The 27,916-nt window shown below is 39.7% G+C and overlaps 2 protein-coding genes across 2 annotated transcripts; one reads left to right on the forward strand and one right to left on the reverse strand.

Annotated features, from left to right (window-relative positions):
* The first annotated feature begins 1,341 nt into the window (after positions 1-1,341).
* On the forward strand, positions 1,342-20,573 carry LOC145442423 (phosphopentomutase-like). Its single transcript, XM_080320329.1, has 15 exons — positions 1,342-1,501; positions 2,398-2,497; positions 3,145-3,212; positions 3,276-3,367; positions 4,808-4,892; positions 6,135-6,264; positions 10,079-10,229; positions 10,699-10,888; positions 13,899-14,031; positions 14,664-14,809; positions 15,080-15,173; positions 15,234-15,363; positions 17,902-18,121; positions 18,946-19,082; positions 19,565-20,573. The coding sequence occupies exons 1-15, from the start codon at positions 1,442-1,444 to the stop codon at positions 19,665-19,667; spliced, it is 1,839 nt and encodes a 612-aa protein (XP_080176455.1). The 5' UTR covers positions 1,342-1,441; the 3' UTR covers positions 19,668-20,573.
* Positions 20,574-21,694: 1,121 nt separating this feature from the next.
* On the reverse strand, positions 21,695-24,393 carry LOC145442424 (acyl-coenzyme A thioesterase 9, mitochondrial-like). The gene has a single exon (XM_080320331.1). The coding sequence runs from the start codon at positions 23,833-23,835 to the stop codon at positions 22,594-22,596; it is 1,242 nt and encodes a 413-aa protein (XP_080176457.1). The 5' UTR covers positions 23,836-24,393; the 3' UTR covers positions 21,695-22,593.
* Between the last annotated feature and the right edge of the window lie 3,523 nt (positions 24,394-27,916).

The raw sequence follows: 27,916 nt of genomic DNA on the forward strand, positions 1-27,916 counted from the left end.
AGACAATGGATCTCCAGCGATGGGTCTTGCATCAAATTGACATTGTTAATTATTCACTTTGTCGGCACAACAGAGAGGTCTGCTGCTACAATTATTGTTTCGGACTGTCAAAAACCCGTTTCTTTTTGTATCAGAGTATAGGCCTATATAGCATATCTCTTTTCCAATTTATACCGTAATTCCGAGATTAGGCTGTGTGGACTACGCATACGCATGCTGGCCACCTCGTCGGATGATCTTTTCATAATTCATCTCATCGTTCATTCTAGGTAACTTATTCTTGTTTTCAATCTATATCATTGATATACTATGATCATTGATCGGTTCAAGTTTATTCGTAAAATATCATCATTTCAGAGCAGCACATGACTGCGATACAATGAACGACAGGAAGGTGGCGAAACGACTTGAAGTAGTAAAGGCACTACCATCAATATAATACCTTGTGAGTTTAATTGTAATTTGCTAGGCCTATTATATCACTAACTCATGAGTAGGCCTACTTTCATCATGTGATGTGAAGTAGGCCTATTCATTGTCACAATTATACCAACTAATTGACGCGTACATCAAACTTCATTGTAGGCCCTATATGCTTTCTTGCATATGAATACTGAAGACGAATCTTCTGATGTTGCAGTTCGACAGCCCTTGGCACGCGATACGAGATGAGTTCCACTTCTTCATTCACGTACGTACGTACAGTCGTACACTCGTATATGAATCCATGAATGATGGAATGAAATTTCACGTTCCGTTCTACAAGTTCACAACAGGTCTATGTACTCTATGATCTACTGTTTTGCATACGAGTGTCAACAGGGAATTCGATTTTACATTCTCCTGGAGTCCGCTTACCTCTTTCTCATTCCATTTCATTATTACTATAGCCGAGATGAGGACTTCATATAGTTGTTTCGACTCCATGCCTCTTGTAACATCTTTGTGGTGTATTATGAGATGAAAGACAGCGAATTTGTAACAAATTAACTATGTATTACTAATCTCCGTAAGTTAGTAAATTATACTAACGTAATAAAATTTTGAAAGTCGCAAGATGGCAGCATCTTGAGAAACTGTTTTAGCAGTTTAGCAAACATATCATATCATTGGCTAGCACTGATCAGCATTAGCATCAGTCGCGTGGTACACGGCCACAAGTGAAGATGATCCAGTATTTGATGAAACATCCGAACTGTGATTATCCCAAGAAACTAGATACCACGGTAAACAAAATTAATGTCATTAACAGCCATTATTGCACTCACTGCACCATTTTGATAACCTGCGGCAATCCTAAGGATACGCTTGACTGCACAAAATGTTTCGTTGGCAGCAAAACAACCCGAAGTTGAGCCGAGTTAGTTTTGAGATTTGGGTGGTTGTAGTAGATTCAGGTGCTCCTATTTTCTCTGGACAAGGGTAGCGTAGATCAGTTACGATGGCATCTACCGAAGCTAATATTCAAGAAAACTGTCAAAACTGGCTTGATTGGGATAAAGTGAGTACGGTTTGAAGGAAAACTTACAGAAATCGTCGCTGTGGATCAGGGATGTCCGACTCGAGTCACGATTTTCTGATGACTCAACTTGACTCGAGTCATTTTCTCAAAATACAGAAATGACTCGACTCGACTCGACTCGAGTCAATCTGTGTGCGTATGCCGGGTATGACTCGAACCAAGTCATATGACTAGAGACTTAGACGGCCGAGACCGACATTTCATTGTAATTTCGAAGAATAGTAACGTAACCACTCTATTAGTACTTCGTCTATTGGTACTAGTACTTGAAAATGCGACCAGAAACTATGCTAAAAGTGAGGAAAATTGGTATCTTATAATGCGAATCATTTGGTATCACCAAACAGAGTTATAAAAGTGGGTTTAGCAAGACTTTAACTGGAAACTGAGCAGTCAACACAATGACTTGGACTCGGACTCGAGTCATAATACTATGACTCGGACTCGAACCTCTGCTTGATGACTTGGACTCGGACTTGACTCGGTGGTGAATTGAAAATGACTCGACTTGACTCGAGTCCAAACTATATAAGTGAGATTGGCTTGTGACTCGGAGCCTTATGACTTGGTTACAACCCTGCTGTGGATTCAAAGTATTGCTTAGCTCCATTTTACACGTTTTATGTAAAGTTTCATTTTCTTTTGGCCATATCATGGCCATGATTGACTTTGAAGCAATGTGATAAACATAATCATGGCCAAAATATGACTGAAAAAATGAAAATTTCACAAAAACTTGATTTTCTATAAATTTGAGAAATGGATCTCCAAATTTGAAAAACAGACATAAGGTACTTTGATTCTAACGCGACGGAATTATCTGTTTTAGTTTTTGGGGTATATTGTCAAAAACTAACGTCAATTTCACTGTTCAGAACCCAGACACCAGAAAAGTGATCGAGAACCTAATGCAGACAAAGGACAATGGCCAATTGTCGAAGCGTCTTGGGAAAAGAATGGAGTTTGGCACAGCCGGTAATTTATTCTTAGTGAATTGTCTTGTGACTTGATGGCAGCTAGTTTGTATTTGTTGCCTTTTGACCACAGAAACTTGACAGATAAAATGGTGAAGCGTTCGGCTATCTTGATTGGTAGGTCGTGGGTTCAATCCCTGGCCGGGTGGGACCAAAGACCTATAATTAGTAACACTTGTATCCATGACTTTCACGCTTGTCGCTCAGCATTTCCGGGATAGGGCGGTGCAAGACTTGAAAAGCCTTACAAGGCTATATCTTCACCTTCTTCCAGCGGCATACGCACATCATGCACTCATGGTATGCATATGCTGATATGCACATATTGTGTGTGTGTATCATGAGTCGGTGTATGTGCCGCAAAACATCAAGGACAAAAATATACAACGTCCTTTCCTTTCCTAGACTTCATAATTGGTGATCGGTCTTGATTGTTAAAATATCAATAAATATTTGCGACCAAGGCAACACTATAGCCCTAGAAAGCATACATTTCTACTTGCTTGGAAGTTGGTACTTGTACTTGAGTAGAGATTTATTCTACTTCTACTTGAGTGTTGATGATGGCTACTATGATCACCTCTGGCGTATTTTCTTATAGATGAAAGGCCTCATATCATATTATCAAAAGATACTTTTTATGTTCAGGGCTTCGTGCAGAAATGGGGGCCGGATTCTCGATGATGAATGATTTGACAATTATACAGACGACACAGGTACGCCGCATCGAATATTTTTCAACATACCAGCTTTATCATCTGATCAAAATATTACTTCAGGGCTTCGCTAAGTACTTGCAGCAGCAGTTTCCTGATGATATCTCCAACAGAGGAGTGATCATAGGCTATGATGCTCGACACAACAGTAAAATGTATGTTGATTTAAAACATTTCGCTAAATGATCACTCAAAAGGTTCCTAGTCGCAAGTCAATCTCACTTTTTATAGTTTCCACTCGAGTCAAGTCGAGACGAGTCGTTTTTTATTCATCACCGAGTCCAAGTCAGCCAGTAGAGTGTCATTCCGAGTTGTAGTGTTTTGACTCGAGTCCGAGTCCAAGTCATTATGTTCACTGTTTTCAGTTCAATTCGGTTTGACTCCCTTTTTTCAACTCTGCTCGAGAGCAACGGTTTGAGTCCGACTCAGTGTTGAGACAAGAGTCGGAGTTCAAGTCATGGTTTCCACTGTTCAGTCTCGAGTTCAAGTCATGTTCAGCACACTTTTCTACAACTCTCGGGTGATATCGAAGTCCTGATATTCATAATATCCTCATTTTTGTCACTTTTAACATGTTTATTCAAACAGGTAAAAGACCCTACAATTTAGAAAGTTTTGACGTTATCTCCTCTTTATAAAAGATACACACTTCCTCAAGAAAAACACATTATGACAGAATTACTGCTTCAGCCTCACTCGATGAGCATCTAATTATGTTTAAGTGTTTTTATTTGAAAATACCCCTCCCCTGAAATAAGCATACTTGCTGTCTGATTCATCTCAAATGAGTGACAGCTACTGTTCTATTTAGAGCAGTGGTTCCCAACCTTTTTCGACCCATCGCCCCCTTTTCAAGGTCAACACCGATCATCGCCCCCCAAATTTTGTGCACCGATAATTGGGCATACAGACTGTAATCACCGGCGGGTTGACTAAAAAAAAAAAAAAAAAAAGGTCATCTTTCTCCGCTCAGAGCTGAAAATAACGTTTTTTTCTCTCCGAATTGCTAGATGGATGACTAAAAAAAAAAAAAAAAAAAAAAAAAAAAGGTCAGCCGTTTTGACGCGTCATCGCCCCCCTATCGCCCCCTTCGCTATTTTCGCCCCCCGTCGCCCCCTTTGTCCATTTTCGCCCCCCTATCGCCCCCTTCGTCATTTTCGCCCCCCTAGATCGCCAAATCGCCCCCTGGGGGGCGATATCGCCCACGTTGGGAACCACTGATTTAGAGTGTGGTTTAGCTGCCGGGGTTAGGTTTTCTGCTACGGGAAAATATCTGTTAGCTTGAAACTGTGTGCAGATTTTTGTGATTTCTGATGCTAACAGCAACCATGCACACGTTAATGAAAATTTCCTGCCCATTCTCTAAGGCAGAGTGTTGTATTGCATTTTGAGACACAACCCACCATGTTTGAGACTAAAACTACATTGTTATCACCGCAATATCAACCCTCATAGGGTAATATCAAAAGCAATTTCCGGGTGATTATAAATCCATGATTGTACAATATCTGTATTTTGATTAAATCATCCCTCATAGTATAGAACTTGAGTGGCATTTGCCTCAAATTTCTTACAGCACCACCATTTCCATTCAGGTTCGCCCATCTCGCAGCCGCTGTTTTTATTCACTGTGGAATCAAATGTTACCTCTACAGCAGCATTGTGCCTACACCATTCGTGGTAAGTGTTTGATCGTTTTTTTTTTACAAAATCTGCCCGTACTTGTTTTTGCTTCTACTTATTTGGATAGTGGTACTTGGTCACTGCCCGTCCTCAGATAATTTCTAAATGACGGTACATCACCTGTCAGACTTTCTCACTTACCCTATAACAGATTTATTCAACTATATAATTCTAGCAGGGTTGTAACCAAGTCTCTAGGCTTCGAGTCACAAGTCAATCTCACTTTTGTAGTTTGACTCGAGTCAAGTCGAGTCAATTAGAATGCACCATCGAGTCAAGTCCGAGCCCAAGTCAGCAAGCAGAGGGCCGAGTCCGAATCATGGTATTATGACTCGAGTCCGAGTCCAAGTCATTGTGTTGGCTGCTCAGTTTCCAGTTGAAGTCTTGTTTAACCCACTTTTCATAACTCTGTTTGGTGGTATCAAATGGTTTGCACTTATAATATAAATTTTTTTTCAATTTTAGCATTTTCTGGTCGCATTTTCAAGTACCAGTATCGATAGAAGAAATTCCTATAGTGTGGTTACTTAACTATTCTTCGAAATTACAATGAAATGTCGCCCTTGGCCGTCTGAGTCTCGAGTCATATGACTTGGTTCGAGTCATGAGCAATGACTCGAGTCGAAGTCGAGTCAATACACAGATTGACTCGAGTCAAGTCGAGTCATTACAACTCTGAATTCTAGTTGTCTAATTATAGCAAAATGCCGGTAATCTAATGTGTTTAATGATTCTTCAAGTTTTCTAATTCTAATCTAATTCCTGGTTTCCCTGAAAATACAACAACAGAACTGTACAGTTCGAGACGAGCCAAGTTCGCTGTACAGACACTTGCCATTCTCATAATTATGAGGATGAGCTCTGGTTTGATATGAACTGAACTTATTCAATAGCCAACTTTTCGCGAATTCTTTAATCCTTATTCTAATTTAACTTTGGAAAAACCTGTGTAGCTATAATTCAAATTCTAATCTAATTTGAAAAAAAATGCGGAGCTATAATTCTAATTCCATCTAAATTAGATCATCTGAAAATTTTCTGTTTGTCCTGCTCTGCGCTATAATTGCCGAGTGGGCACTATTTTCAAGCTGAATATGTTTGTCAATGTTTACTCTGCATGGTCAGCGTTCTTTGCCGAATCTTCTAGACCGATAGATGTAAATATGATGTCGGCTGTGTGTTTTCTACAAACAACTTCATGAAATTGCAAGTCTAACCGCACGCAATATGTGTTTTCAGCCATTTGGCGTGAGAAAGTACAGCACTTGTGCGGGAATCATGGTCACCGCGTCACACAATCCAAAACAAGACAACGGGTACAAGGTATACTGGGATAACGGATCGCAAATCATACCTCCGCATGACCAAGGTAGTTTTTCCCGATGGTTACATATGTCATAGCCTACAATATTCGGTGCAATTCTCTGCAAGTTGCTATCTATATGAATATATTATTCGATTACTTATTTTTGTTTTTTAATGTGACTTTGAAGAGCTTCTCTGAGGTACAGAACTTCAATATACAATTGAATAGTATATTCATATTGAAATGAACCCGAATATTTTCGGCTGACACTCGTCAGGGGTAGTCGTCAGCGACTAGTAGAGAATTGAAAAGAACAGCGTATATCGACAATCGTAGCACAAAATAGGACGTCGCCAGCACGAAATCTCGAATACGAGAGCGTTCAATGCAGACATGGGGTGATTACTTTGCGAATGTAATCGATTGCGATTACGATTACTTGTGAATCCCGCGATTACGATTACGATTACGATTACAGCCAAATCAGTAAGTAGTCGATTACGATTACGATTACTTTTCAAAAGTAATCACGATTACTCACGATTACATTTGTTTTGCTTCTTAGAACTAATTTCAGAAGAGATATTGGAAGGCTTGCGATGAAAAGGTCTAATGAGATAACAACTTTCTTTATAAATCATACGTCATTTGTTTATTGCGGCATAATGCACCCATTGCCCACCTTTATGCAGGACTATTCGTCGCACCCAACGATTTGCATTCTTGCCAGGTCCGTAACTGCCACACCCCAAACTCCCCAATAGGACTGGGAGCGAGTTCTAAGGGGACTTAAAAGTATTTCATAAATCAACATATTTTCAAGAGAGTTATTTAACTTGAAAATTTTCTTCGAGCTTCGGGATTTAATGTCTCTAAATAGCTTGATTTTGAAATGCATACCTCTCCTCCTCAAGAAAATATGCATGCATAATTTATAGGAATAGGCATTTCGGTGGCGGTTATTACCTCGCCACGACACACCAAAAGACGTATGTAATTTCGGCCTACATGCAACTCCACAAAGTGTGCTACCAAAGAATGACCTTGGCCAAAACTTTGGGTATGCGTCCATTGTCAGTAGCCGCGCTCTGTGGGCGTGACGAATAGTCCGGTCCTTCAAATCTGAGCCCCAACAATGCAAATGCCACCCGGGGCACTCACAGAGGAATGAAGACATGACAATTTGTGTGTGCGTCTCGCGAATGTTTTTCCTTTAGTCTACTACAGTATCTTTTGATTATATGAAAGACGAGAGATCGCGCATTAACAACGTAAAATAATGAAATTATAACAACATACCAGATGCTATAATTATGAATTACTTGCCCCCAGCTCTACCGGTAAATCTGAATGAATAGCAATATAATGCAATTACCAATATTATTGACGAAATTCAGTCATCAACTTGAAAACTGACCCCCCCTTGGGGCCCCAATACCCAGGGTTGTAATGACTCGAGTCATGACTCGACTCGAGTAGCGATTTTTTGGTGACTAGACTTGACTCGAGTCATTTTTTGTATTGACTCGACTTGTACTCGGGTCATTTTGCGTGACTCGAACCAAGTCATATGACTCGAGACTAGAACGGCCAAGACAGACATTCCATGTAACTTCGAAGAATAGTAAAGTTACTACATTATTTGTATTTCGTCTATCACTCCTGATACTTGGAAATAGGGCCGTAAACTGTGAAAACTGATGAAAATTACTATATTATGAATACGAGCCATTCTATATCACTCGAGCAGAGTTGAAAAAAGTGGGTTGAACCGGATTGATCGGAAAACTGATATGTGAACATAACGACTTGGACTCGTACTTGAGTAAAAAAAATATGACTCGGACTCGACCCAATACCAGCTGACTTGGACTAGGACTTGACTCGGGAGTGAATTGAAAATGACTCGACTTGACTCGAGTCAAAACGATAAAAGTGAGATTGACTTGTGACTCGGAACATTGTGACTTGATTACAACCTTACCAATACCAATGTTTGGAGTGGGGGACGAATTGCTGTTTTGGTCCTGCTGATTGTACCTACCACCCACGCTAACATGGTGTTAAGCGGACGACTATGGCGACAGGTATAAATGTCGAGTGAAGAATTGTGAAATAACGATTGGCGCCCGTTTCAAGTAATCATATGAGAATATGATAAACTGCACTTAAAATTCTACCTTCCACTTAATACAGATACTGCAAGCTGCCGTTATGCCGTTACGAGAAACGGCAAAGAACGGCTCGGTTATGATATATGAACGCAGCTGTTGATTTTAACCATCGTAATGTTTTATTTGACGAGTACAAAACTTCAAATCTTTGTCCGGTGTACGCACAATACATCGTATACTACATAGATAGGCCTACTGCTCGCCAAGCAACAACGGTCAAACTGCGTTTAACTATAAGTATAACGAAACATCAATACATAAGTTACTATTTGAAACTAGGCAGAGTGGTGATTATTATATTGCTGCAAGGTAGTGGCGTCTGGAGTGTATTGATAAACTGATATACAGCATGGCTTACCCTGTTCTAACAATCACACAACAATGTACATCGAATATATATTTACCAGAGATGAGCGGATTTGAAATTTCTATGTCCTAATCCAATCCAAATCCGAACCTTCAGATCCAAATCCAAATCCTAATCCATAACTTTCTCATATTCAAGTCCATGTCCAATCCTAATCCGATTCCAACTGGAAATTCAGAAAAAATACTAATTTATGCAATGGAGGGATTCGAAAATTTTCTTTCACAACCAACGATTCACTTGATTCAAGATAACTTAGTGACCATAAGTACATTAATAACTGATCTGAATAAAGTTTGTCGCCATTCGCCACACGACATTTCAATCTCCCAGAAAACAGGTCAATCCAATCCAAATCCTAATCCGCTCTGAAAAAAATGTCTAATCCAAATCCAATCCAAATCCGACAAAATTTCACAAATCCTGTTTTTTCAAAACCTAATCCTAATCCATGCTCATCTCTGATATTTACTACGTGTAGATACTTCTTACGCAAGGACGAGCAAAGCTAATACTTATGGCGTAATAATGAGCAGTGGCGTTTGACAATCAGCCGCTTGCGCTATCAATAACCTGGTATAATATCTCTTCATTGTTCACGAATAAATATCATAAATGTGATATTCATTGTACAAATAAAAAGTAATCGTTCTTTCACGAAGAAATCGATTAGATATGTGAAGTAGTCGATTACGATTACGATTGCTTTGGATTTTTTTCGAATGTAATCGATTGCGATTACGATTACTTGAAAATGCTGTAATCATTGAATCGATTACGATTACTAATCGCGATTACCCCATGTCTGGTTCAATGTGCTATTTTTGTGTGACTTTACATTAGAATTGTCGTTTGACATACTAGGACAACGAGATTTTAGACTAATTAGGGTGAAAAGCCCGTAATCTAATTTGTGAAATGTTCCTATGTCTCGTTTTAACAGTAATCTAATTTCCGGTTTTCGAGAAAATGCTACAGGACTCAGGAGAACTATACACCTTGTAACGAGCCAAGCTTGCTGATTGTTGTGCAGACATTTGGTATCCTCGTGCTTATGACGATCAACTCTGATTTAATATAAGCTGAAATTGGTTTTTGTTGTATTTCCTTAGAGTTTTGGAGATTGAATTATATTCTAAAGTTTTTGCAAATTCAGTAATTCTTACTGTAACTTAATTTGAAAAAGCTGGTTACAACTCTGGTAGTAAGTACAGCTACTGAAATACGATATCTTGGTGACCTTGAGAGAAAACATATTATATTAACGATTATTACCACTACCGGTATTATGAAAATGCTGGGTAGCCATGTTTGCTGTGACATTTCGATGTTTTAGGCATATCCAATGCCATAATGGAAAATTTGGTACCGTGGGGCGATGCAGTGTGGGACACCAATGTAGCGGCGAGCTCCCCGTTGCGTTTTGACCCCTACGAGGAGGTGATGAAATCGTACTATGAAGAAACAAAGAAATACTCGTTATATAGGTAGGTAATTTTCCTTCGACTCGGCACTGATAATGAAATGTTTTGTCATACGATATGTGTAGAGGTTGTTGCTGATCAGTAGTAACTAGTACGCTACAGAATCCACTTTCCTACTACCCAACTCGAGTCATGCGTAAAATGACTAACAATAGGTGAGGTGGTGCCAGATTGAGAGACCGTGCTCAGTCGTTTCGACATCACCCTATCTATTCACTACATCGCACCCCTGGCACCCCTGGGCAGTCCAATCGGAACACTGGTGCGATGCGGCACACTGGTTGACAACCACAGTACCACCAGCCAGAAGTATGAGAACCCTCGGCTAAATTTACTTTATGAAAGGACTTGCATACTTTTAGTATAAATTCACAAATTAGTATAAATTTATGGCGTTACTTCTACTTCAGCAGGAGTGCTTACTACTTTGACTGTCTCTGTATAATATGTGAGATATTTTTGTTTCTTTCAGAGATCTGAACGAAAAAACGGACTTGAAGTTTACCTACACGCCGGTACATGGTGTCGGTTTGATATTTGCGGAGAAGTCTTTTGAAACTTTCGGACTGGCGCCGTTCCACGCCGTGCCTGAACAAAAAGACCCCGACCCCGAGTTCTCCACGGTCAAATATCCCAATCCAGAAGAGGGAAAGGGTGTTCTGGTGAGATGAATTATTTTGGTGTGCCTTGTACCTGATCAAGTGGTATCGGTTGGTATCAGGATTGCGATGACTCGAGTCGCAATTTTTCAGTGACTCGACTTGACCTCGACATATGACTCGAGACATTCGATATGTATTGATTTAACTATTGAATTATTGACCACCTCTGATGCTCTCGCGTGCCGTCCGAATTTACTTCCAGATCATGGGTCGCCAACTCAAAACGGGTCGCGGGCCACTTTTCAAATTTCGTAGAGGTCTTGGGCCGCGTGAATGCAATATCCAGATAGAAATAGGCCACACAGTTTAACACCGCATTTTATGACTGAACGTCAGTACAACGCTGTGGTTTCTTGACATGGGCGACGGGCATAGTTACCAGAAACGAAATAATATTTTATTATAAGAAATACAAATACAACAAAAACTATCACATTTGTTTGATTTTAAACTATGATCTGCGCATGATACCTGACAACACTTTTCAGTGACTAAAGAATCAATTTCGGGGTTATCTAGACACGGTATTTGCCCGAAAATTATCTTCTCGTAAGGCTTTCTCTTGCGGGGAAGCGTCAAGTCGTTTCCCAAGCGTCTCGGTCTTGGCACTGTCTGGGCCATAGTACGTCCAGGGCCAGGCGATATGGCCTTATTCATATTAGCTAATTCTTCCTCCATGGAATGCTATTACCATTGTCGGAGCCGTATCAGCTAGTGAGGAATAGTGATGTTAGGCGCAGGAGAATAGCTTATTTTGAGCAGAAATATTTTTAAACTGAAAGCAATCTCAGCATTTCATAATGATGTAGAAAGCTTTCATCCGAAACCTGGAACCAGGTTGCGGGCCGCAAAATGTGACCTCGCGGGCCACGTGTTGCTGACCCCTGTTTTATATACTATAAGTTATGTTGGCGGCAAAAAGTACACTGAGTAGAAATCTTTTCAAGTACCAGTATCAACAGAGACGGATGAAAACAGTACATATCCGGCAACTCAATAATTCTCAGGACTATAAAAGAGGTGAAGATGGTTCTAATGCAAAATATGCAAGTAATGCAACCGCATATTTGTTTCTTCAAGTTAAGATTTTGAACATTTTATAATGTCGTCGACATCTTAATGTTGTTGTATACATGAGATGGTGCGCCGGTGCGCGCAATATGAAGGGTATTTGGCTTTTTATACGACTTCCGATTTGCTCATAACAATACTCGGTGAATTGAGTGTACTTTTCCGTATCATTCACCTAAATATTGATTGTCACATGAAATCGTGCTGTCCAGAATAATATGTCACGATGAATGAGTTCGCCTCGGCACAAATGTTCCTGAATTGACAGAATTTGATACAACTATATACTCGCATTAGTGCGATTTTCCGAGTATTACATTGCCACCGGGGAATTCGCAACTTGTAATTTTTCCGTTATGAAAATTAGGCTCTGAAGATATACCTACAAGTAGGGATGGTGTGAACCTCTGAAAGGTTCAGGTTCGTGTGAACGCGAACCTTTTTGAAAGGTTCTGTGTGAACACGAACGTGAACCTCATGACGTCACGTTACGTCGTCTTGCTAATTCCAACCCTATCTTTTAATGAATTGATATTGATATTAATGTACAATGTACATGGTACCTAGCGACGACTCGGGCCACATCATGCTACAATGCCGAAGTACTTGGCATTTTAAACGTCGCTAAATGTATCAACTGAGGCAATCGAAGGATATGATACTCCTATAAATCTATATCTTCTGTCGCTTTGCCTACACTTTCGACGAGGACTTACCAGGGAATATCAGCTTACGCCTTGAGGGTCTAGGCCAGACCGGACAATGTATTCAGCGTCTGAGTATCGCTACATTGATATTGAGCCGCGTGTAAACGGATTTCTACACTGGCTGCCGATACTACCACATTAACATGTTATACAGCAGTAGCCAACACCTCAATCGCAAGGATACAGTTAAGATATGAAGTCAAGATTAACCCCGTACGCCTGTTAGATTTTTTTTGCATCAAAAACGATATCAATCTCATTGATTGCTTGAATAAGCATCATTCGCTGACTACGTATTTCGCTAGGGATGTTGTGTGATTGCGGGTCAAACTCACAGCAGAGAGTCACTAAATATTCACAAACGGAAAGCTGGATATTTCGAGCAAATTTTTGTAACCAAGCAAGAAAGACTTTTGAGATTGTCAAGGTGCAAGCTCGTTTAGTGTTGATTTCTAATGCTGCCAGCGCCATGCATAGAGTTGAAATGCAATAAATATGAACCAAAGATTTTAAAATGAAGTGAAAATTCTAATATATGAAAAAGGTTCGCAGTGCAGAACCTACCAAGGTTCTGTTGTGAACGCGAACCTCTAAATTTACGAGGTTCACACACAGAACGCGAACGTGAACCTCACGTTCACACCATCCCTACCTACAAGTACCTTGATTTGCTCAATGCTTGACTGCATAGTCTTTATTCCTATGTGATCAATATCGCGACTTAGACTTGGGACAATTTGATAATTATAACGAAATAGAACAGAGATAGATCATGTCTCACAATGTTTTATACATAAAAATCTATAATATGTTTTATACATAAGAATAGGACATGGTATATTTCTGTCCTAAAGAAATAGAATACACTAGGCCCGATTTTGACATAAATCTCCTGACTGGACATCTTTCGTTGAACGCGGTATCTAAACCACCTTGGTGTGTACGACATATTTCCTTCGTAACACCGGCTGACAACTATATAAAGTTCGATCTCTGCGTGACTGCTGGAGCGTGAAACTCTTGTGGAAATTTCAATAAATTGCAGCTCCATTACGGGGGCGATCTCAAGAAAATTGCTGCGGCCAAAATTTTTTTTTCGTTTTGCACTTTAATTTGAGACCACATCATTTTTAGAGTGCAGTGCCCCTTTAAGCTATGAAAAAGTTAATCACTCGTGCTGGCTCAAATATTTTGAGACTTGTCTAATGGATTGGGATGCATTTCTTCCGTAGACTTTAGCAATGAAGACCGCGGATTCAAACGGATGTCAGGTGATATTGGCTAACGATCCTGACGCGGACAGGCTTGCGATTGCAGAGAAGCAGAAGGACGGCAGTTGGAAAATATTTACGGGAAATGAACTCGGTGAGTCGTACTTGCAGTATATTTGTGTGATATTCATTACTATACTTCCTGTCGGTGGGGGAATATCTTCGGATATTTTCAAGGTTGTAATGACTCGACTCGAGTCGCAATTTTTCATTCACTCAAGTCATGTTTAAGCATTAGTCAGACTGCAGTTTTTGGTGAACGCTGTACAGTGAGAGAGAGATATGAGTATTCTTTTTCACCATCGAGTTGCTTTGACGATGGAGATGCGGCACGGCCTTTATAGCTTTTGTGTCGCTTCGTGGCCTAGTTGGTTGGTTAGGCGTTGACGTTCTGAATCCAACGATATATTACTGGTTGGTTTCGCATCCCATTAAGGTCGTGTTCTTTGGTTTTGAAAAGTGGAGCAAAATTTTTTGGAAAAATCCGCCGGTGCCAATCGGTGAAATGTGCAACTAGAACTAGAATTACTCACTTCTCAAATCCGCAACTAGAATTAGAAATACTCAAAAAAAGTTGATAGTGAGCTATCTAGGTTGGTACTTTGTACAAGTCTGGTGCATGTATTGATTTCGCTTTGAACTTTGTCATATCAATACTGTGTTGTGATTTGGCCTTTTCTCAAATCAAACTGTCATCATACAAAGAAAATCTGCTGCATTGTTTAGGATCACTGTTTGGATGGTGGGCATGGCATTGTTACGTAAAGAAAAACAGTTCTAAAAGTAAAGTCGGTGACGTTTACATGCTGTGCAGCACCGTGTCGTCCATGATTTTGAAGAGTATGGCGGAAGTAGAAGGCTTCAATTTTGAGGTAAGCGTTTCATTAGCAATTTCATGCCACCACGTTGTCGGTTAGTGCAGAATTATCTCTCCCTTGCTGTAAAAGCAACGAATTCTTAATATTATTAACTGGGTTTTAAAATAATAACGGCTCTGAAGAGCTTCTTGGAGGTGCTGGACTTATATATACAATTGAAAAGTATATTCGTGTTGCAATAATCATGAATATTTTCGGCTGACACTCGTCAGGGGGAATCGGCAGCAACTTGTTAAGAATTGAAAAGAACATTTTATTATCTAGGACACTTTGACCGGGTTCAAATGGATGGGCAATCGATCGTACGATCTGATACAAAACGGAAAAACGGTTCTGTACGCATTCGAAGAGGCGATTGGTTTGTGAATTAGATTTGAATTAGTATTGAATTCGTCAGTGACAATAATTTTTTATCAAGGTTACATGTTTGGAACCAACGTACTTGACAAGGACGGGATCAGTGCGTTGGGTGCGATGTCTGAAGCGGCAGTGTATTTACGAACTCAAAATTTGACACTGACCGAACAGTTGGAAAATATTTATGAAAAGTAAGCTCGCGATTACTATTCGTTTGTTTGTATCGACGCTGTCAGAGTAACGCTGTTGAATCACGATGTTGGTCATAATGGTCGAAGCAGTCTGCGTTGCTACTCAAGTCTGTGTGTAGAACTGTTAAAAAAAAAAACTTTTCCTTCTGATTTCACTGGCTATGTTTTAAAATTGTTAGGTTGGTGAAAACAATGCTACACACCAACTTTGGCTCAATTCCAAACAGTAGAAGCGATATTCTTGCAGTATATAATTTTGAATTTATCATTGAAACACAAAAAAATAAATTTTCGAAATTTTTCTGTCAGCTCCATAAAGTTGTTAGGCTATTAGTCGAGATGATGCTCACCAAATCTGGCTCAATTCCAACCACCAGAAGTGAAGTTATTGCAGTAGAAAAGTTTGGATTTGAATAAAGTAGTATTTACGGTGGCTGACTCTTGATTATTTATTGTAAAATCGTGGAATTGGAAATTTTTCTACTGCAATAACTTCGCTTCTGGTGGTCGGAATTGAGCCGAATTTGGTATGCATCATCATTATTGATAGCCCAACAATTTTATGGGGTTGACAGAAAAAATTTCGAAAATTTATTTTGTTTTTTATTGATAAATTCAAAACTTTCCACCTCAAGAAAATCGCTTCTATTGGTTGGAATTAAGCCAAAGTTGATGTGCAGCGTTGTTTTCACCAACCTAACAATTTTATCACATAGCCAGTGAAATCTGAAGAAAAAGTGTTTTTTAACAGCCCTACAGTGTGGAATTTTCTGCACGATCAAGAGCACAATGATTTGAGTACTCAAATCTGACTCGAGTACTAATTATAATGATTTGACTTGACTCGAGTAATGAGAGATCATTTTTCGAGTACTAAAATTATATGCTCGTTGCCACGATGAGTAGTTCATTTATCAACGAGAATTATAGTTTCGATGCTATCTACCGTTAAAGTAGCAGTGTTGGGATGACTCGAGTCATGACTTGACTCGAGTCACCTTTTTCATATGACTTGACTTGACTTGACTCGACGCTTCAGAAATGCGGATTGACTCGTGACTCGGAGCAAAATTTTTCGAGTCAATTTCAAGTCATCAAGCAATCGCTGTCGGTAAAAATCGTTGTATCTCGCTTATGGTCGGATTGGTGTAAACCGTGCGTTTTATTGAGCCTCCATTGTTTTCTCACAAATAAATTGACCGCAAACGAAGTGATCGAAGCTTACAGCCTACGCTGTCGTAAACTAGTATAGTAATGTAATTGTACAGCAAAAATTCTATTTCTGTTCTCTGTTCATACCTCGACCAAACCTCTTGTCTTGGGGAAATTGAATTCGAATATAGTTTATATAGTCATCAACCATTAGCGCAGGCTCGAATTGTATCATATCAATTTGTAAATGGGTAATGTATTGCATCGTATCAATTCGTTTCTCTATTCTCTATATTAGCTGGTAACTATAAACTGATGCTATGTATAATTACTTACGTAGATTAGCATTTCTACGTATATGTGAGCGATACAACGCTTTCTTGCGTATATTTCACTCTATTTTTGTTCATCGGTTCAGAATCTATGACAGCTAGCAAAATGCCATGACGTAAGCATTGCCTCATACTTTCAAAATACAACTTGACTTGAATTGTGACTTGACTTGACTTGACTTGACTCGAGTCACCTCCAAAAATCGAGTGACTTGACTTGACTCGAGTCACCTTCGAAAATCGATTGACTTGACTTGACTCGAGTCAAAATGTGCATTGACTCGAAATGACTCGTGACTCGAAGGTAGCGACTTGATCCCAATACTGTAAAGTAGTCTTAAACCTCGACTGGTCGTATGGCAGCATATGAAACTAGTACAGGGCTACAAACGTTACTGGAAATGATATGTCTGTGAAGTCATGATCATCCCACAGCATTGTCATGAAACGCAATGAAATAAGTATAATCGGAAAAGATAACAAATTATCTTTATTGCAATGCGCAACTGGCATTATATTCTTTCGCGTAAAAGGTACATGGTTGAATTTTAACATATTCATTCTGTTGCGATGTCGTAATGAGTGATATTCAAACACTCGAATCAAAGCCTAATACTTGATTCAAAATCGAATCACCCAGGCAGTGTTGTAATGACTCCAGCCCGACTCGAGTCACGATTTTTTGATGACTCGACTCGAGACCGACATTTCATTGTGATTTCGAATAGTAAAGTCACCACATTATTGGTATTTCGTTCATCAGTCCTGGCCAGAAACTGTTAGACCGAGGAAAATTAAAATATGAATGCGAGCCATTTTGAATCACTCGAGCAGAGTTGAAGAATGTGGTTTGAACTGGATTTAAACTCAAAACTGAACAGTGAACGCAATGACTCGGACTCGAGTCACAACACTATGACGAATTGAAAATGACTCGAGTCAAAACTATAAAAGTGAGATTGACTTGTGACTCAGAAGCTTGTAACTTGGTTACAACCCTGCGCTCGGGTAATCGATGCCCAGCCCAGTCTTGATAATAAACAAATCTTCACAGGTATGGCTTCCACACGAGCAACAACGGATACTACATTTCACACGATCGATCCAGAACCGCCGATATGTTCCGGAGGTTACGTAACTACACAGACGGCGATGAGCAAATTGTAGATGCCAAGCGCGGTCAAAAATATCCAAAAAAACTGGGCCGTTTCACGATCGCGCATATCAGAGACTTGACTACGGGATTTGATAGCAGGAGATCTGACGGAACTGCGGTAAGCACACTACAACACATTAGACGGGTCAACACATATTTTTCGGCAGGCTAAGTGAGAGTGTTGTCATGGGTTCTGAAGGGCACTGATTCCAGATATGGCCTTTGGATTTTCTTCAAATTTTCTCTAGTTTTGGAGATAACCACCAGACTATTTTGACCGAATTGTCTAATGCGCGAGATAAAAATAGCTCAGCTGTATTATAAATTTCTGTAATTAAATTTCATCTGTATTTGTAATATTGCTAACAATCAAGACAAAGCAGTATGACCAATCACCAGGGCAAGTTTTCATTGCAGTCAAATCCGTGGCCTGAAAAAAATTGACCCGGTGAAAATATAATTTTCGGCGATCTAGCCTGAATGTACCTCAAGTCAGAAAGGACCTCAAATTTAAACGACAGTGGAATAATCAAGCGGTATATTACATATAGCGCCAAATATTTCCAGTGAAAAGTTGGTTGCATGAAAAATCGAAAAAGTTCCATGAAATAAATGGCCAAAAGTTGCAATATAAGATTCCACCAAACGGCTTCTGAGTATTTACGAAGCTTGCGGAATCTGTAAAAATAAAGTTGCAAAATCTTGCCCTACTAATGACACTGCAAATAAGTCGTAATGACAATTTTACTTATAACAGCAATTCAAAGTTGTACCAAAACTAGCAGTGTAAAAAGTAAGTAATTTTTGCCAAAAAAAGGTTATGAAATAGGAGTAGCGTAAAAACAATTGAATAAGTAGTGCAAGGAGGCAAAACCTAGTTGAGTATTCTAAATAAGTAGACGTACTTTGTTACTGACCAAGTACTGTCTTTTTTTGTCTCAGACTCTACCGACAAGCTCGTCCAGCGAGATGTTAACTTTTTACTTCGACAACGGCGTTGTCTTGACGCTCAGGACCAGCGGGACTGAACCGAAAATAAAATATTACTCGGAGAAGGCCGGAAGCATTGGCGATAACCAGTAAGCATAACAGTCTGGAAAGTGACAATTTCGCTGTACCTTGTTTGTTGATAAACACGATGTTCTTTTGAATTCACTACTAGTTGCATACGATTACCCCTGACGAGTGTCAGCCAAACATATTCGGGTATATTTCAATATCAATTTATTATTCAATTGTATAATGAAGTAACACAACGCTTCTAACTGACAATTCTATCTACCGGTGATGTTTGTTGGAATTTAAGTGTTTCTCTGTCATAATTACTGGTTTTTGTATTCGTTTCTTGTTTGTTATATTTTTCTGCTCAACAGAGGGAAGAAATTAATTATTACATCCAAATATGTATGGGTGACAGGGTTGCACAGCTGGGATATTTTCAGCTAATCTAAATTAGATTAGAATTATAGTTAGCCTATGCAGTATTTTTCAAAGTAGATTAGAATTACTGTATCGGAAACATGGAAATCAAATTTGAACAACTCTCTCTCTCTCTCTCTAGAAATCGGGACCGTGATATTAAAGAATTACAAGAACTCATCGATGAAATGTGCGAGGACTTTTATCAGCCTGAAAAGAATGGATTTTTGGCAAAGTCGACTTGAAAAGACTTGTTGGATATCAAAGACTGATTTGTGTAATGAAATTGCCAAAAAAATTTAATGCCTCTGTTCCATGTGCTTATTGTTATTCGTAGTTTATATATATAATGCTTAAGGGTTCGCCACTGGATAGGGTTACCATAAGTCTTTTTTTTCGACGAAATGTCCGCACTTTACCTAAATGTCCACCTTTTGACAATTCGTCCTCCTCTTTAGCCTAAAATACCATGAAAGACGTCAAATTTTGGCTTAAAAGATAGACGATGGGTTACGCGGGAGTCAAATCTGAAAAATGACCTTTTTTAGTCAACACTGATAATAAAAGGTGAATTTCAGGAGTCAAATTGAAATAAATGACGTTTTTTCCTTAGTCGACACCAGAGAAGTATCGATGCAAAGTGAGAGAGTCTAGTCAGAATGATGACCTTTTTTTAGTCATTTAGATTTCCAGTAAACATTTGAAAATCAGCTATTTTCAATTTTGATAAGTGTCATCCTTCCCCAATTCCAAAATATGATAACCCTACCACTGACGCCACTGGGTTTACACCAGTAGGTTCCATTGAAATGGTGGCGTTTCCCATGTGATCAATTATTTATCGTAATTTTCTCTAAGCTATATCCTCTAGCAGCCTGTCGGAATAGGCCGCTAACAGTTGCCATTCCACCACTTGACGTTGTCGAAGGCTAAGACTCAGCTCGACAGTTGTATGGATCGTAAAATTTACCATGGAACCGCTGCTGATAATCACACGACTGGCGTAAACCCTTCCATGTGCTTTCGAGATTAACAGATGCGCTATTTATTCTGTTGACTTGTACAATAATTCCTTAGATTTAGTGTTCCTTATATGCGACCACAAGTTACTGTATGCAACATTGTTCTGAATAAATCATTCGTCAGCAAAATGAATGGCAGAAAGAAAGCTTGGAGGTACAGAACTTCAATATGCAATTTTATATTATATTCATATTGAAATAGACCCAATAGACACTTGTCGGGAGGTAATCGTCAGTAGAGATTTGGAAAGAACATAGTATATCAACAATCGTATCACCAACTATGATGTCGCCGGAATGAAATTTCAAATAATCAGGACGAAGAGATTGCTTAAGCTTAATTACTATTTTTAGACGGTACGTGAACTCTGTTGGCACATAATAGGCTAGCGTATTTTGATAAAAGTCAACTCCAAGGCGCACAAATGAAAGTGGCATGAAATCTGTTGAATAATTTTTCGGACAAACAGAAATATACAATTGAATAGTATATTCATAATGAAATGAACCCGAATATTTTCTGCTGACACTCGTCAGGGGTAATCGTCAGCAACTAGTAGAGAATTGAAAAGAACAGCGTATATCAACAGTTGTAGCACAAAATATGACGTCACCAGCATGAAATATCGAATACGAGAGCGTCTAATGTACTATTTTTAGATGATACACGAACTCGTTGTTGTAACAGACTTGGCTGGTGTATTTTGATGAAAGTCGACTCCAAGGCATACAAATGCAAGTGTGAACGACCCTTTCTGACTATGCGAAATCTGTCGTGTCGATAATTTTTCGCACATGCGGGATTATCCAACAAGTGTCTGCCAATTGCAGAATTTATAGCCTTTGATTGTTCCGCATCAAAATTGAGCGGATGAGTTAAGGGTGAGCTTTTCACCAAGCGTGCTCTAATGAATCTAGGGACATGTTGAAAACAGAAATATCCAAAAATGTTTGCCAATGGTAGAATTCATGGCCTTTGCCTGCTGTGATTCGAGCTTCGGGAGACGAGTCAAGGGCGACCTTTTCTCCGAGGGTGATGCTCGTGTTCCGATAAATCTGAGGACATGCTATTTGATGTGGTACTGCAAATGTTTCGTCGTTCTTCCCACGATTCTGACGATTACCCTTAACGAGTGTCAAGCGAGGCTCAAAGAGCCAAATCTTAACTTTCATTAGAGATGGGTAAAATTCACGGCATCCGGAGACTTCTCAAGGCATACTGAACTACATTATATTCTGAAATTCAACACGTAAAACATGAAAATAGATATTTGACGACATAGAATGACAAATATAGTGCAAGCTACAGTAACAACTTCGAAACTACACTGGACAAGAAGTGTAGGAATGTCAAAGCAGGCAGTAGTCTGGCTACAGACCAGAGACGGCATGCCCGGGCAGGGTGGGTTGAAAAATAAAATGGAACTGAATTTCAAAATGCCCAAATATCAAATGAAATACTTCTATCATGATTTTGGGTTCCTACACTCTCTGTTGGTCATGCAATTTCACCGAACGAGGCAAAAATTGCTAATTTCACTATATCTTGAAAACCACCGCCTATATTAGAAAGCTAGTTTTGGGTTCAAAAGCTGCAGAAGTAACACATGTATGTGTATCAGTGTATGTGTTTCATTTGATATTTGGGACCCTTTATCAAGAACAATTTTGCAATTCACCCATGCGCCAGGGTGCCTGATTCATGCAAAGGTACTTAGTAACGAGATGTGGTCTCAAAGTAGTAATTGTTGGTGCTGAAGTAGTGATTTACATGTAAGTATTCTAGGTATCTGGTAAGAAGTAGTCTACAATTATAACCACTTCAGTAGGCAAATAAAACTTGAGTATGCCAACTATGAAAAAGTACCACTTCGTATACGCCATACTATTTCCGTTAGTAAGCTAACTGATCAGCATCCACTTTGGTACTATCATTTTTGAATATGGTAAAGCTACAGGAACTAAATATAATAAGCCTAGTGCACATAGGCCTATATCTGTTTCCTAGCATAAAACTACATCAAAGTAAATAGGTCATAAGTTAGTAATCTAGTAGCAATGCATAGTATTTGATAGGCTATGCTTAGTTGCGCTTGTGGGCCAATTTTGCATCACATTCACAGATGACACGGTAGATATCATCCACACATCAATTCAAACTGGGATAACGCCTTCTCCCATCTAAATACAGCATCGACTGTCCATAAGTTCGCGGCAAAACAACAGGAACTTCACGGTCACATTCAAACGAAAAATTGAAGGTGTTACAAGTCGTATTTTTGCCAGTCATAGGATCAGTCACAACAGCATGGACTCTAATGTGGAACATATTCTCGTATGAGAAACAAACTTGTGATGACATCATTAACAAAGATCCGATTGAAACAGGGGAACGGAATAAGATATCATCCACGGCTTTGATAACAGGAATAGTTTGACAGTAAACGCATGCATTCGCCCAGGCTTGTTCGAACCCTTTTCTCATTATAAATCCTCCAAAAATCTTATTGTGGATATTTCGTTTTTGAGGGAAGCATATTATCAAGCTTTTCAATTTAGTTTCCTCCATCCAAATTGAGTTATCCGGTAGTTTACGTTCAAACGATAAATCAGTGGCTAGCGTATTTGTGAACAGATCGTGCACCAATTTTCTTTCTTCTTCATTCGGAGGGTGTTTGAGGAGAGAATACTCGGCTTCTTGGAGACGTTGCGCTTTCCCTTTTTCGCCTTTCTCAAAAATAGCTTTCTCTTCATCATTCGAGATTTGCAGTGGGTGTATAACTGCGGATTTATTGCAAGGGTCTCTTGCTACCATGACGAAAGTTGCGTCAACCATAGGAAGCCCAGCTTGCGTCATACACATTTTGATCTCCATTGAGCTTTTCCCAACCCAACTAACGTAACCTGTCATGTGTATATCATCATCTAATCCGAACTTATTGTTGTGCAATTGAATCTCATCCACCATGGCAGTGACAATAGACAATGGGCTGCCTCCGTCTGGTAATTTCGAAGGGTTGTTGTGTTCGTAACTTATGTGAACTGCGAACGTGTCAAGATTTTCTAACAGCTTTCCGAATTGTGCGTTATTACTCAATCCACGGTATTCGTCTTTAATCTTGTTGTCAGATAAAGGAACGATCGCTTCGCAGTAACTGTCGTTCATAAATCTAGGGGTGAGAAGGTCCTGTTGTTTTGGTAAGGACTCTGCTAGTTTTGTACGAAATTCATCGTTTTGGCGCCATGCCGATGCTGCTCCGAGGGTAGTTTGCAGTTGCTTGCGTATTTCTTGAATTGATTTAACATCGTGTTCTTGACCGCTTGTCCGAATGCCAGCGCTTTGCAAAATGCAAGGTCTAAAGATGTGACGTATTTTACGCAGTCCAATCATCAGGATGGGTGACTTTAAGTCCAAATGAATCGATATACTTAAAGGAAAAAATAAGAGTCACGTTAAATGCTACAGGATGCCCTAGTAAAGAAACTATATCAGAATGGTACATTAATCCTAATCAAAAATACAGCTGTGCCAGACTTGGTCTATGTCTCAACCAGAGCTTGACCGGTTATTATCAGTTCGCCGATGATATTGAGTGAATAGATCATATTTTGAAAGAGTTATCGGTACCGTATCAGACATTACACTTAACAAAATATCTGTAACTTTGATGACGTCACAACATACTAGCACGAATTCAGAGAGTATAATCCACGACTGCTGGACTGGGAATATCGATCAATTTCTTATATTGCAGGTGTCTAGATGCTTCATTTCTAGTATATTACATATCAAAGCATGCAATCCAATAAGATGGCTGTAAAGCTGTTCAAATAAACGCTTTGAAGTTTTGGAAATGCGCCTAAGCTAGATTCCATATCTTTTAAATATTTCAGAGTTATCGGCTCCAAATATGATATTAGTCTGGCTCTACTCTTAAACCAACCGAACTATATGGTCCCCACTTGCAGTATCCCCTACTATATGCAGTCTATGAGACCAACATTCTCCTCCATCCGTACTTATGCTACTTTCTCTTCAGGTTAGCCAAAACCAAAAGGCTTTGCTTTTGGCCAAAACACCGGGAGGTGACTGTTTGTTTATTTTTAGATGTAGCGACATCGAGCGACGAATACTTCGGTGATAAATGGGCACTAGGGTTGTCCATAATTTGGAAAATCTCAAAATGTATGCGTATCCTTGTCTCATTTTATAGATTATAGTTAAAAAACGTCAATGAGCCTGCAATAAGCTCACAGGAAAGTCGTTAACATTTGTCTAAATGCGTTTGAAAGTAGCTGCCGTAGAGTGGGCGTGTCAGCGACCATGGAGCGGCAAGCACACTAATAATCACGAAATCACGGCTCTTGATTGGCTAATCTGCTATGCTTCAATGATCACGACGGTGACGGCTTGCTGATCAGCTGGTCAAGGAGTCGACTAACGGCGGGTTTTCTGTAAACGCATTGTAGGTTGGTCCGCAGATAATGATTTAAGATTAGTTCAAAACATGTTGAGTGACGAAATAAATGATGAACAAAGAACAGCTGCTTCACAAAAACTTCAAATACATGACTTGATGGCTTATTGTGAAGGCAACCGTTGTAGCCTGTATGCCTTGCTTTCATCGAGAGAAAGCACAAAAACACGAGAAGAAATATTGCAAAGGTGTTTATGCAAGTGGCGAACGAACTTCTAGTTTCAGAGGGTATGTTCCATGATTAAATGCAAAGATGAAACTTGACATGGACACTACCGTGTCTGAACTTATATCTTGCCGTGGTAGCCTATATAATTGAAGTCTTAAAAGCTGTACGGGCTGGATGAATCAGCCATTTATGCTTGGCACTTGTCACATTCTTGCAGCATAATGAATCATACCCGCGAGTGCTGTCTAAGTCCTCAATGATGCCCCGGACGAAGGTCTAAAGGCAAGCATAGACTATGCTGGTAGGACCAGCAAAATACTGTTCGCATGCATTGTTTAGCATGCCCATAATGAATCTTAGATCATTACCGGCTGCATCACGACTAATGCTTGAATCAAAACAGACATGAAAATAAAAAAGAATGTATTGAAGCGAAGCGGTGCGGTAGTTGCATTTCTTTAGAGTCCCAATGCAAGCTACAGGGTCGGCCCACATATCTTCTGAGCATGCAGGATCCAGAATCCATCTCACATGATGTGCTGCACCAGTTTGGTGATAACTAATGTACTTTACCTGCACCGCACTCAGAAAAGCAGGACCACTTGGCGTAATCTCAATCACATCAGATAGGTATTTCAGGTATTTCAGTTCACAAGCATTCGCTGTTTCACCTCTGTCATGCCTTCAAGAGGGTATTGTTGTTCTGAACCTATCGTTATCTAGTTTTAACACTAAAAATTCAATGATCAAGTGTCTCATTTTAGTATTTAATCACCAACGTACAATGCGCTTACAGAATCATCATTGCCGTTAGCGTACTTCTTGAACAAGTAGAAGCACATAATCAGCAAGCCGCCGTGGTCGTGATCATTGAAGCATAGCTGATTAACCAATCAAGAGACGTGATTTCGTGATTACTAGTCTTCTCGCCGTTCTATGGTCGCTAACACGCCCACTCTGAGGCAGCTACTTTCAAACGCATTTAGACAAATGTTAACGACTTTCCTGTAAGCTTATTGCAGGTTCATTGATGTTTTTTATCAATAATCTACAGAATGAGACATGGATACGCATCTTTTTTGAGATTTTCCAAATTTTGGACAACCCTAATGGGCACATTGGGCAGTGGGCACTACTGGCGCCAGTAGGCAATAAGCATTGGGCCCATCAAATCACTAGGTGTCGCCAGACTTTTGGTGCTAACCGCCTTTGTTACGTATGCGGTTGCCGTATTCAGAAACCTGTAGGTTACTTTCTCGATTGTTTAAGGGTATTTTATATGGAAATAATGGCTACAACATATTCTACGTGGACCGTGAGCTCGCTGTAAAATGAACTAAAACTTCGGAAAGCTTCTACGGAAGGAAATAAGGCCGATTTGATAACTAGGTGAGAATGTGAAATTGTCAACTAAATGTCGGCTACCAGCTCAGCACCAGAAGTTTTCGAAGTTTTAGTTCATTTTATAGCGAGTTCACGGTCCACGTAGCCATTATTTCCATATAAAATACCCTTACACAATCGAGAAAGTAACCTACAGGTTTCTGATAACTGCAACCGCGTACGTAACAACGGCGGTTACCACCGAAAGTCTGGCGTCACCTAGTGATTTGATGGACCCAATGCTTATTGCCTACTGGCGCCAGTAGTGCCCACTGCCCAATGTGCCCATTTATCACCGAAGTATTCGTCGCTCGATGTCGCATGGATGAGCATGGATTAGGATTAGGTTTTGAAAAAACAGGATTTGTGAAATTTTGTCGGATTTGGATTGGATTTGGATTAGACATTTTTTTCAGAACGGATTAGGATTTGGATTGGATTTACATGTTTTCTGGGAGATTGAAATGTCGTGTGGCGAATCGCGACAAACTTTATTCAGATCAGTTATTAATGTAATTATGGTTACTAAGTTATCTTGAATCAAGTGAATCGTTGGTTGTGGAAGAAAATTTTCGAATCCCTCCATTGCATGAATTAGTATTTTTTCTGAATTTCCAGTTGGAATCGGATTAGGATTGGACATGGACTAGAATCTGAAAAAGGTATGGATTAGGATTTGGATTTGGATTTGAAGGTTCGGATTTGGATTGGATTAGGACATAGAAATTTCAAATCCGCTCATCTCTGCTATGGGTATCCGGTAAATTTGTGACAATGATCAATCGTATTAGAGTATGTCCAGTTGCCGTAACATAGTCACATTCGATAATGACATATATCATTGATTCGTGACGCTTGCGGCCCGCGTGTCAAGGCTTCGACCGCCCAATATAGTGCTATCTAGGCTGCACCCAGCGAATGCTCAATACTCAATGCTCATAGCACAGGCTATGCTCATTCATGCTCATAGTATGTGTGCGGCTGTGTGCCTATCGCCCACATTACGCACGTAACGCTGAATGCATTGTTCAGTTAGAAATTTGGATTTTAAATGAATATATATGCTGGCACTGTCCAGTGTCCATATTCGGTACTTGTTGTCAAAGTGACTTGGGTGCTTACTGCTTAATGTGGCGAAACGTGTGAGACCTGAAGCAGTTATTTATTCCGCCACCGGCACGAGAGACTGCGGCAAGGTTCTCGGCATTAGCACGTTTCGAAGTATCGGACTGTTCCCCCACCCCATTTCGCTGTTATTCTAGTGTACTTACAAAAATGGTCGAAGAAGGAAGAATACAATAAGCGTCAAGGACATAACCTAGACTAGACAGGGTCCACAGTCGAAAGATCAAGTACCAATGCTGTTACTTTGGGCATCAGACCGAGGTCGTGCCCGGTCAATATCTAGAATGCTATCACCGAGAATGTGCATTACCGAAAAA

The sequence above is a fragment of the Botryllus schlosseri genome, chromosome 7, assembly GCF_051294905.1.
Source record: "Botryllus schlosseri isolate E-star chromosome 7, Bs_hap1, whole genome shotgun sequence".
NCBI lineage: Eukaryota > Metazoa > Chordata > Ascidiacea > Stolidobranchia > Styelidae > Botryllus > Botryllus schlosseri.

What these genes read in the sequence shown, in the direction of transcription:
- LOC145442424 (XM_080320331.1), bottom strand. Translation starts at nt 23,835, where the DNA reads ATGATTGGACTGCGTAAAATACGTCACATCTTTAGACCTTGCATTTTG.
- LOC145442423 (XM_080320329.1), top strand. Translation starts at nt 1,442, where the DNA reads ATGGCATCTACCGAAGCTAATATTCAAGAAAACTGTCAAAACTGGCTT. An exon ending in AATGGAGTTTGGCACAGCCG is followed by an intron (nt 2,498 to 3,144) that starts GTAATTTATTCT and finishes TTTTATGTTCAG; the next exon opens with GGCTTCGTGCAGAAATGGGG. An exon ending in GGAAGCATTGGCGATAACCA is followed by an intron (nt 19,083 to 19,564) that starts GTAAGCATAACA and finishes CTCTCTCTCTAG; the next exon opens with AAATCGGGACCGTGATATTA.